This window comes from Arvicola amphibius, chromosome 12 (assembly GCF_903992535.2).
Source record: "Arvicola amphibius chromosome 12, mArvAmp1.2, whole genome shotgun sequence".
In the NCBI taxonomy this organism is placed as follows: Eukaryota; Metazoa; Chordata; class Mammalia; order Rodentia; family Cricetidae; genus Arvicola; species Arvicola amphibius.
Genome location: NC_052058.2, coordinates 133777140 through 133789369, shown reverse-complemented (window position 1 = coordinate 133789369; position 12230 = coordinate 133777140). Strand labels below are relative to the sequence as shown.

General features: G+C 45.1%; 1 protein-coding gene across 3 annotated transcripts in view; it reads left to right on the top strand.

Annotated features, from left to right (window-relative positions):
* Positions 1-11848, top strand: part of Gabrb3 (gamma-aminobutyric acid type A receptor subunit beta3) — a 228623-nt gene extending 216775 nt beyond the window's left edge. For 2 of the 3 annotated variants that reach the window (XM_038313911.1, XM_038313910.1), the window contains exons 7-9: positions 521-673; positions 4503-4747; positions 11507-11848. In XM_038313911.1, the coding sequence (XP_038169839.1) occupies positions 521-673; positions 4503-4747; positions 11507-11848 (740 nt within the window). Of the gene's footprint in view, positions 1-520; positions 674-4502; positions 4763-11506 lie in introns of all 3 variants that reach the window. The other variant, XM_038313912.1, reaches the window with a different exon arrangement.
* Positions 11849-12230: the final 382 nt, after the last annotated feature.

Sequence of the window (12230 nt, the reverse complement as noted above, 5' to 3'; positions counted from 1 at the left end):
AATGGCCAGCAGGGACTGTAGTGTGCAGCACAGTTCTCCCTGAGATTCCATTTGCTTCTCCACCCCTCCAGCTCTTTGTGTGATTGAACTAGCCTTGATCCTGTAGTCCAGAGCCAGTGGCTCCAATCCTCTGGATGGGCAGACGGCATGGCTTGTAACAGCCGTTTGGCCTGGTAAAGTCTTGTACCAAAGTTTTTTTCACTTAAAAGGATAAAAAGTACAGAGTCATCAGTGAAAACCTGAGCAGCCTGTCCATTGTTATTCTGTATTCCAATCCTAAAACCTCCCCAGGAACGGCTCTCATCTAAGCATTTGCCTTAGAACAATGTCCTCGCTGTTCCTTATCTTCAAACTGATAGACACTCCTTTGCCCTCCTTTATAAATATCACTGCAAACTGCACGGTAGTGGGTGGCTTCCCAGTTCCTGGAGTGTTCAGGTGCATGCCGTTGACCTCAGGAAGCGAAGCCGAAGCAGACCGCCTGCTGTGGCTCCTCACTGTGCCCTTGTGTTTGCTGTAGGTGCCTACCCTCGACTTTCGTTGAGTTTTCGGTTGAAGAGAAACATTGGTTACTTCATTCTTCAGACGTACATGCCCTCCATCCTGATCACCATCCTCTCGTGGGTGTCCTTCTGGATCAATTACGATGCGTCCGCTGCTCGAGTTGCCCTTGGTATGTGCTGCTATTAAGTCCTCTCTAAAGGGTGAAGTGACCACCTCGTTATGGAGGTAAAGGGAAGGGAAAGGCCAGAGTGCAACCACAGACTCTGCGTATCCTGGCACCAGCTCCCCCCACCAAGCCACATTTTGTCTGCAAACAGTAATTTCACGCTTGAGTCCCTTGATGTGTTAATTTAATTATAAGGCTTAAATGTAAATTTCCATGCCTATGAAAGGGAAAATATGTTTTCAGAATACTTGCATCGTAGAACTGTTTTTGACGCATGATTTGAAAGTAAGGATTAATATTTCCTGGTCGAGATGACGCCACAGACAGAAAAGCTTGATTAATTTGAGCTTTCTTCTCTTTCAAGTCATGGGGAAAATTATCAGATATTATAGCACATAATTGAAATTACACAATGTAATGAGCATTAAAATAAGCAACTAATTATGAGTAATTCCCAAGAATCCTAGTGAAGTTTGCTACCCATTGGTTATTTAATAATGATTGTTAATTGATAAGCAACATACAGGTTCTGACATTGATTTTTTTTTAGGATTTGCTTATTAAAGGGAAGCTTATATTTTCAGGAACACTCTTCTCTGCTCAGATGATTATTATGAAACTTTACGAACAAAGGTGTTCCATAAACACATCAGTAGAAGAGGTGATGAGCCATGCCCAGACCGGTCTTTCTCTGGGTTCAGTTTCTGAGGAGGAATCTCACAATGGAGCTCTCGCAGGGAAATCTGCAGGGAAAGAACTAGCAACAGAGTTGCTGGTAAAGCCGTTAACCTGGAGGTGCAGTCCAGGCCTCCAGGCCTCCCTCTCTCCTTCTGCTGCTGTTTTCCAACTTATTTTCTAAGACGGCATGCATGTGCTCATGCCTGCGCTAGATCTGCAGCCGTGAAACTTGCACACGTGTCTCCTGGGCTAGACATCTTCCAAAGTTTCCTGCAGCTGTCCCATGTAGAAAAGAACACGCTGGAAAGAATCAAGTACCCAAGGGCTAAGAACTCCATACTAAATTGTTAAGTATTTCTTAAGGGGAAGACTTTTTAAATCTTACATTTCTGGGCAGAAGTTGTCTGCAGATTTTACTTCGTGTTTTTAATATTGTCCGATGCCTCTTTTCTAGACCAGTTGTTTTTTTTTTTTTCTTTGCATCTGCTAAATTAAGAGACTGAATTTGTAGGGACAGATCCAGTGCTGCAGTTGTTAGTTTATACGGTTTGAAGTTCTCTCTTTATGAGAAAAAATGTAAACAAATGAAAAATCTTTGGCAATCCCCCAACCCCAAGCCTGGAAAAGGCTTATCTACCCTGAAATGTCATGCGCTTCATAGCGACTCTGCTGCTGGACACTCGTTACAGCAATGAGAAAGAGCCACAGAGATCCAATCATCTGGCGGGGCAAGGATGAAGCATCCAGCAGATGTGACCCTCTGTACGCTGCCTGCTCCCACATACTCTGTACCTGCTTGCTTGTGAAAATATCACCACCATGAGAAACAGGTCGTCTATCAGAAATGGACGACAGCGATCCAATTTCACCATGGTGAAGGAATTCGCCTCCATGTTTCTGGGTGTCTTGCTGATTCAAGTTCAAATCGTGTCTTTGGGACTCTGCTAGCATGGTGTGCTATGCAGGCTTTGCCTCTGGAGGGCTATGGAGTCAGGCAAGCAGTAGAGTCTTAAGTAACAGGTACCAGAGCTATACCAGAAAGGGTATTTACCGATACCTAGTGAACCTCATTCCCAGAGGACCACAGACAGTTGCGATTCTAGAGTCAGTGGGGGCTTTCCAAGAAATAACAGGTCTAACAGGTCATTGGCCACCCTAAGAGGGGATTATTTTTTTGTGGGGGGACCCTCTTAGCTTTCAACAGACAGTTATTGTAACACTTGCCCTGCCATTTGATTTCTTGAGTTGTTGCCATCTTCTCCACTCGTATACACAACCAATGTGATGCCATTCACCATGGGAGGCCACCAAGGGGACACCCTTTTACCATTGCCGAGCAGACAGCTGCTGGTGATTGCCTCCTGGGAGTGGGAAAACAGGAGTGGTGAACGTGGCAAATTTTTGGAAGAACGGTGAGAAAGTCTAATTTTGTAACTCTTGCATGGTGTTTTCGCATTTATCCATAAACTGTAATTATCCCATTGCCACATTCAAATTTTTAAAAGTCCCCAGGTGCACATGAATGCAACGTTCAAGGAAGTCTTAAAATATTCTGACATCTGAGATTTCCAAACATCTCACAAGCAACTGTGGCTTGCAATTATGCGTAAAAATAGTCTCTCGGTTCTCCATTGTTCTGTGCTGTTAGCAGTCTCCTAGGGTCAGAGGAGGGTGCTGAAGAAGCCCTTACCTTATTTCTCTGCTGCTTTCCCCTATGGAAGGCTGTGCTCTATAGCCCGAGGCCAGCTCTGGGAAACACAAGGTGATCAGGCATGCCTCTGAGCGCTGATGGGCATCCAGAGGGCTGCAAGCTGAGAAAGTAAACATCAACCCTCCCCACAGTCCTGGCTCTACTGCAGACACCCACACCAGTGCTACCTCATGGCTTCAGCCACACAAGTGATGTGTGTGTGTGCTTTAGTGTGCACATGTGTGTGCTTGAGTGTGCACGTGTGTGTGCATGTGTGTGTGTGCTTGAGTGTGCACGTGTGTACGTGTGTGTGTGTGTGTGTGTGTGAGAGAGAGAGAGAGAGAGAGAGAGAGAGAGAGAGAGAGAGAGAGAGAGAGAGAGGGAGAACAAAAAAATTACTGCCAGTCTTTTTTCTCTGAGCTCCTTCTTAGGGGAGTAATCCTTACATTGGGGGGGGGGCAAGTGTTCAGCCCACATGCAGGAATGTTGCTTGCACTAGTGGAAAAGGCTGGCCCTTAGAGCTGGGCCTCCAAGCATCTTCCTTTTGTAACATAACAGGTTCCAAGGCAGGTTCCAAGCTTGTTCTTGCTGTGGCATATTCAGAGGTTAGTGACGCACTCACACACAGCTTCCCTGTGCTCCACGAGACCTAGTCATGTCTCTACTCAGCGTGTCCTCTGGTCACTGTGCCCTCCGCTCACTTAATTTGTAATCTCTGTATAGAAGGAGCTATGTGTCCTGCTCTGGGAGGATACACAATGTGCTGCTTATTTGGCCTTAAGGACTGCAGCCGACTCCTGCATACAGACAGGAATCCTCAACACTGAGCTTTGTAAAGAGCTCAGAGACTCCAGACAGGAGCAGAATCCTCCCTCATTCGTCTGAGCTAACCTTCCCACCCAGCCTGTGGGTACTCTTTTCCACTTCAGAAAAATGTTCCAAAGTGAATCTGTTTTGTGCACTTGGATCTATTGGCCCTTCCTCTTTGAGCTTAGAATTGGGTTGTCCCCTAATCAATAACAACCTCTCAGCCTCTGCTTCCAGAAAGGCCTGGAATAGGAGAGGCAGTCACTCTTCGGTTCCCTGGTGACCACGTCCCTGTAGTCACCAGCCACTGTTAGTCTCCCAGTGTACTGTAGCCAGGCACTCAGTTCTTACGCTACATTCTGGGACTGCCTGCATTTGTTCTAAACCTCAAGCAAGAACATTCTTTTGAGATGACCCAGACATCTTGCCTTCTGCTCTCGCCAGACACCCTTCACTGTATTTGAGGAGTGGCTGTGTAAGGCCACTGCAGGCTTGCTTCCCAACCAAAATGTCTGCTTGCTGCTCCAAAACGTGATGTGGTTGCCACAAGACACATGGCTTGTTCTGGTGACATTCTGTCCAGTGTCTTAGAAGGTATTGCAGTGGGAGGGAGGCTGGGATCTGGGAATACATACTCATACTGTGTTTGTTTCCTAGGGATCACCACCGTGCTCACCATGACAACCATCAACACTCACCTTCGGGAGACTCTGCCCAAAATCCCCTACGTCAAAGCCATCGACATGTACCTAATGGGCTGTTTCGTCTTTGTATTCCTGGCCCTTCTGGAGTACGCCTTCGTCAACTACATTTTCTTTGGAAGAGGTCCTCAAAGGCAGAAGAAGCTCGCAGAGAAGACTGCCAAGGCCAAGAATGACCGTTCCAAGAGTGAAAGCAACCGGGTAGGCTCTCTACAGGTTAGGCATTCCGGCCCCATAGTTTCTAACCTTCCAGCTCATCTCCTGGGAGCTGGGCAGGGAGCCCGACCCAGCATACTGTGAAAGGCTCCTAGGGCAAGCCTTCAGGGTTCCTATCAAACCAACATTGGAGCAGGCGCCAAGGAGGCCAGCTTCCCTTCCCACTTTCCTTTAAAAAGAACAGAATCAGGAGTGACCGGTACTCCAGAATGCAGGGCTCTTGTCTGACATGGAAAATGCCATTTTTTTCAAAAGAGCTCAATATTCCTCCAGTTATAAGATTACCAGTTCACTCATGCTGCTTGCCCCCATGGTGGGCAGTGCAACAGGCAGTCACCTCCCTGGTCCATCCTTCCTGCTGGTCACAGTCCAACAGGAGAATATTAAGCGTGAACGCCCCAAGCAGCAAAGGCTTAGGAGGTTATCAGAGCTGCTGGCTGTGGTCTCTGCACAACACAGATTCCCACTCCAGCAGAGAATTAGAGCCCTGCGCAGGAGTGCTCACCTGCTGGTCCCAAAGGGACTGGGCATTGAATACATTTACTCATAAAAGCATTATGTTATTATAATGAGATTTCAATGAAATGTTACAGTTCTTTAAAATGTGCCCTTTTATGTCTTCATCTCCTTAAATCCTCAATAATATATTTCTACTGTTATGCCCAAATCTGCAAAGTCCCCGCAAAAATCCAACAAGGAGACCAAGTCCCATATGTAAAAGCAAAGAGCCTTTATTTTATGCAAGTTTGCAAACTCCATTTCTCTGCACGGCCAACCTATTGGAATAAAAGGAGAGCCCCAAGCTCAGTTAATGTTGGATTTTTATAGTAGTAAAAGTGGGGTTGAGGGCTTTCTGAGGTTCAGGACCCCTAATTGGCTGACATTTGTCTAGGGGTGTCCTGGTGAGTGTGTGCTGGCAGGTAATCCTGTCTACAGCAGTAGGCAACTTAGGCATTTCCTTTGGATGCTCTGTTTTTGGGTGGTGCTAGGGTAATCTCAGCTTGCCGTTCTTCCTGCAACCAGGCACTGCTTCAGGGTAAACTACTGAGACTCAGGCCTCTTGTTAAATTTGTCAATGGCTGAGTCCGACTCTGGCAGGTGATAATGGTTGGAAGTAAAGAACTTCCTTTAGGTGACCTGCCCATACTTAGCTTATCCTGGCTGGCCCCCGCATCTACCAGGTTAAATATGGACTTACTCCTTCATTCATTTCTTTTTGCTCTGCTGTTTAATTCATGTTTTTAAATCTACGTGTTTTTCAAGCCCTTCGAGGTTTCCTTTCCTTCTTCTGTGCACTTGTGCCAACATGGATCCCTAATGCTGCCTGACAAAGGATGGCAAAGGTGTAGGACCGTATGGAGTCCTGCAAGCATGTGGAAACAGCCCCTTCCTGTCTGTAAAACAGATGAAATTGGTCTCTGAATAGAACTAGGTTTTCCACAGACAAAATTATCTTCAATATCTTACTTGAGAATCTACTCTGTTCCAGACTATTAGGTTTCTATGGAGATCGTGCTGTACTATGAATACACAAGATGTCTTCACCTTGGTGTTTCCAAGGAAACGGGAATTAATCATGCCATGTTATCTCCGTGGCTGAGCACATGGACAACTGCACACATGATCAGTGTTCTTTCCACTTCCGTCTGTGTGTGACAATTGCCACTTTCTTTCCTTTCCGCTAAACGAGACTGTTTCAAGCCTTCAGAACATCATTGTCCAGAACCCTCCTTGGGAGTATGAAGTACAAAATTTAAAGGAAACACTCAAGCCAGTAGCATTTATGGGTAAAATGATCAGAATGTAGAAAGAATATGAATTAGAAGCAGCGGAAATTCTAATTGACTCAGGAGTCCATTTTCAGGTTTATATTCCCCCATAAATGTTGTTTTTTTTTTTTTCTGAGCTGTTTCAGTGAGGTCTCTATATATTCATAGTTTTCTGAATACATGGCTCTCATTCCGTTCTTAGCTTTGGAAGCCAACACATAAACACCAGGGATTCTCATGGTGTACATCTATTTGATGCTTTCACAGTTCCTCATTAAACATATTCCTCCCTGTCTTAAGAGTTTGCTGTTATTTCTAAGTAGGCATAGGACTCCCTCCACCCCCAGTTTGTATTAAGGGATGCAGGATGCAGAGTATGAGAAACACAAGAGCCATAGACTTCATCCCAGACAGAAAAGGCTGGGCCTGTGGGGTCCATCCAAACAGTCTCTTTAAGTTTTCAGTGACGAAGCTTGACTCTGCTTATCAGTGTGACCAGCCAGCCACAGCTTGTAGTTTTTCCTGACAGGGACCCTGCTTCTTACTGTCTTTCCTGAGCAAAGTGCCCTGGAGGCATTTCAGGCCACCAGCTGCCAACAACTGCTGGCAAACTATTACTGACCCTGCTGCCAAATCGTAAGCAAGCGTTCCATAGACTTAGTGATCACACAATATCGCAAGTTCACACGTAATATATACATGTTCCAAATGTTTCTTTCTTCTTCTTCTAATTTCTCCATTTGGTACAGTGTAAGCCTCTTCACTTTAATTTGTCTACACATACTGCCTGTTTGTTCCAGGTCTGCTGCTACACCCGAGAGTAAGCCCTTGGTCATAACGCATGCATTTCATTTGTAAATCCTGTGATATCTGAAGAGTTGACCCATTGGCACGGTCTTTTAAAGTCATGACACGACACAGCCACAAGTGTATGTGGGGGTGGGGGTTGCCAGCAATTGAACCTATGCCCCATGTGTGCCAGGCAAAGCAATAATTCCTGTCAAGAATCAGATTCACAGATTCGATATTATTCTTAGTGAGCAGGAAGAGCTGGTGCCACCCTCAAATGGCAAATCTTGTCTTGTTCTTCTAAAACCAGAAATTTTTTACTTGACTGCCATCTGGAAGGCAAGTGAAGAACTGACTGAGTGTCAATCTAGTGACACAGCCTAGGAAAGAGAAACTCTTATGTGATATTTTCTGGATGAGATGTTTTTAATTTTGGAGGGCTGCACCTGTCCAGGTCCACAGCAGAAAATAAAATAAAAAAAACCTACCTTGAAATCATTGGCTGTAATTATAGTCAGTGTGAGCTGGACCCTTCAAAATACCAAGAATTCATGCAGCAATTTAAAAATTACAAGCCACCTGTCTTTCTGAAAAAAGCACGCCAGCCTTAGAGCCCCACCGCCATTCATTTCTATTTTGAGACTTACATTCAAGAGGTAAGAACAAGAGGGAGTGGTCACCTTCTCTTTTAGGAACGTTGATTTTAAAAATGCGATGTCTAAAGGTTAATAAATTTTAATCCTCTTTAAACATATCAGACAAAAAGTGTCAGCATTTTTCTGCATGTTGGTTTACATTTAAGCAAAACCCATGTAAAAATAACTCCATAAGTAAAGCAGCCAAGCTGTTTTAAGCTGAGATATAATTTAATATATTATTGCATTCTTTTGCATATCATAATTAGTATTATTTTTGATAATGCTTCCATTGTAGGGTTTCAACCTCTCTGGAATAGAGTTGTGTAAAATTAAGACTGTTTCTTAAGTCCCATCTCAGGAGAATCCTCAGGCACCTACAGGCTTGTCTTCAACATTCAGAGGACCCAAGAGAACTTCACCAACTGGTCAAGTTTTATTCTTTAATTTGCAAATGAGTAACAGGTTCCTAAGGAAGTGTGGTCTCTCTCAGGCTAGGCTTTCTTCACTGAAGTTCAGAGAAACAGCCCCCCACCTTCATCTGATCACTTCCCAAACACATGATAGTGGCCACAGGGGTCAAGAGAAGACAGGACGCTGACTCACAGATGTGTCCTTAGACAGAAAGACATCAACCTTCCTATCTTCTGTCCCCTGTGTGGATTCTGACCCGTCACAAATGCCACCTCTGCTTTGCCTTTACTGTTATCTCAGCTCTTGATTGACATCTTCTCTTTCTTCAACCCGCAAGTCAAATGTCCCTCTCCATAGAATCTTCCTTATTTTTCCCTATCAGTGTTTGCGTCTTGCTTCCGTCATTCCATGTCCCAAACACTGTTGTTCGATCACCTCCCGGCACATTCTCTGTCTGTGTGCAATGGCAGATGGCTTAAACGATTTCCTCTGTTTCTTGCTTCTGCTAGAATGCACACAGCCTGATTCCACTGTGGCAGATGCTCATGTCAGGTGGCATTTATCTGCTCCTACTGGCCTTGGAGGATCAGCCCCACCTTGTCACTGCTCAAATTCAGCTTCTATTCCTGACCCTGCAAGTATGTCCTTCAGAAACCTCAGTTTTTGTCATTGTCATTTAGAGACGACTTTTCACATTGCATTTTTCAAGCATAGGGTTGGAGTTTCTTAGCGAGACCTACAAAAACCCTCACAGGCCCAGTCTCTTACTTACCTCCCCATTCCTCACCAAGTATCCTCTATTATTATGATTAATCAGACAGTGGAAAGGTGATAATGGCAGAGTAAAAGCACCAAGAACTCCACCCACCGACAGGCACAGCGCGTGTGGCTCCATCATCTTGAGAACTTGAGTTGATTCAGCTAGTCTACCTTACACAGAACTCTTTACTTTAGGTCTTTGCTTGTGATGTGTTTCCTACCTTGGCCTAAAATTGGTCTCTCTCCTTTTTTGTTTCTCCTGTGTTATCTCACACGTTAGACAAATGCGAATCTCAAGTTTCCCCTCATCCTATAGCATTACTGAGGGTTGCTGTGGCAGATTCCCATAAATTTAACTAGGGTAAAGCATTACTCGTTTCTATCAGGCACCGTTTAGGTAAAAAGAACTAAGAGAGTAGGACTAAGGTTGGGTTGCCGCTCCTCAAGGCGAAAACCAAAGTGACCGAGTGAAGCGTGCACAGTCCTCCCACCAAACACGAGTTGAATCCTCCTTAGGCTGCATATTCATCTCCTGACTTCTGCTTCTAGCAGGAAAAGTTCGCTACTATGCTTAGGAAAGAATACATGAGGATATCGGGTGCAACCAGCAATTCAAAATGAACTGTCGTGAGGGCTGTACCCTTAAGCTCATCTCCAAAGTCCCCTCGGAACACGCTCTCAAGCTCTGGCAAATGAGAACTGATCTAGCTAGGGCACAGCTAATACTGTTAATACTGAGAGGTATTCTCAAACAGGATTGTGAGCAACTCCCTGACAAGAGCCTGAGTGGGCTTTCCAACTGCAGCCCTTCCTTCTCGAGCCTTGGCGGCTTTGCTGTTGATAGCTCTGACTCTGTGCTCTTTACCCCGCTCTGTGCTTCACATGGCTGCCCATCTCTCCCTGGGTAGGAGTCGGGACTACACTCTGCCGACCTCATTCAGTTTAACACTTCTAATGAGAGTAAGGGATGCCTTCTATAAAAGCAGGAAGACAAAAATTAACACATCAGTAAGATTCTGCAGGACCATTAGTGGCTCATGGGAAAATCCACCAACCATGAATCTAGCCCTAAAAGAAAGAGTAGGCTAGCCAGTGACAAGGGAAGAAAAGGGGACACGGCTGTATCACACAGCCCTCCAGGGAAAAGGAAGGCCAGGGATGGGAGAACATACCAGAACCGAGTGCTCAGGGAAACAGGCCAGGACAATTACAGTCTGATCCCAGGAGGAATTCCACCAGGGAACCCCCCCCCACACAACCACTAGTTCTGCAAGCCACAGAAAGGCTGCTGAAAATTCTTTAGCAGACTAAAAAAGCAAGCGTTCTCCTGGCACTGTCACCAAAGGTCTAAAGCTGTATTAGCAAGGATGAAACTTGGTTATTTCAAAGTCAGACTTTACTGTGGAAAGAGATTTGCTACTTTAAATGTGGCCCTGGGGAAAGAAGACGCCTGCCGGGTCCACAAAGAGGCAGAGACCCACACCCATATCTACCCCAGCAGTCACCAGAAGCACCATCAGGACCGTCCCTGGGCTTCCCCACAGCAATCTGGCAATTTAAATCTTCAGCGACTGAGCTAGCAGGCTGGCAAGTGCTGGGGGAAAGTTAGCATCCTTAGCAGATGTGGGACCTGGATCCAAGGTGAGCCTTCCAAAGAGAGCAAGCTAACTTCCTAAGAATGCCCCTGTGTCTACTGGAAACCATAGCGGGTACCAAATGTCACATGTACTCGGCCATCTCTAAGAGGTGCTTAAGTTACCAGTAGGGCAATAAGAGGTTAACCACAGAGCATGGCAATAAAAGGAAGTAATCCTACCAAGGCACATCTAGGAAAGCTATATACGTTAGGGCTCTGTTGTCGCCTCTCCTGTGCCATGCTCACCTCCATCTGGGACTGTGAGGTCTCATGAGCTAACCATCGGGAAGAGATGTTGAGAGTCAGGTATTGTGGCATTGCCATTAGATCGGATGGTACCTGCTGAAGAGCGGCCGAGGAAGGAAGTGCTCCACCATGTTCACTCTGCCCAATTACAGATGGTTACTCGCACAGAGGTAAAATCCTAGAAAGGGTTGGTGCTTTGGTTTTCTCCTTAGTAGGGATTCTGATCTATAACATGAAATATCAGTTTGCTAAAGCACCATTTCTCTTCTTTAGTGCCCTCTGTACGAACCTTCAAGTAAAGGAAATGCAGTCTGACAGCTGCAGTTAAAGTTCCAAAATGGTATTTTCCTATAAAACGAGGCAAAGGGTTGAGAGATGGACACCTTCTCATAAGTGACATTGAATGATTCTGTAACAGCATTCTGTCCTGGGCTTGCATATAAAAGTAAATGAACGGGTATGCCAGCTCCTGAGTGTCACTTTTTTTTCCACTTAGGTGGATGCTCATGGGAACATCCTATTAACATCACTGGAGGTTCACAACGAAATGAATGAGGTCGCCGGCGGCATCGGAGACACCAGGAATTCAGCAATATCCTTTGACAACTCAGGAATCCAGTATAGGAAACAGAGCATGCCCAGGGAAGGGCACGGGCGGTACATGGGAGACAGAAGCATCCCGCACAAGAAGACCCACCTACGGAGGAGGTCTTCCCAGCTCAAGATCAAAATCCCTGATCTCACCGATGTGAATGCCATAGACAGATGGTCCCGGATCGTGTTTCCCTTCACCTTTTCCCTTTTCAACTTAGTTTACTGGCTGTACTATGTTAACTGAGTGACTGTACTTGATTTTTCAAAGACTCCATTTAACACTGAGTGAAATATTACCCTGCCTGTCAAGTTTTTATACCAGTACACACACACCTACACACACACACCCCCACACACAATTGTATATATATATATGTGAACTTTCTCAGCATATATATAAAAGACACGTGTATATGAGGATGTATGTGTATATGTTTATATACGCAAGTGTGAGTATCTGCGTATGTAAGACAAATACGCATACATGCCATACATTTTGCAACTATGGACAATTTAACACAGGATGCATATTAAAGAAAGTCATAGCTTTTTTTTTCTTTTTCTAATTGAAAGGGACAAGTATCTAAATATTATGCCTCAAGAATGAGGGTGCGAAACACAGTCAT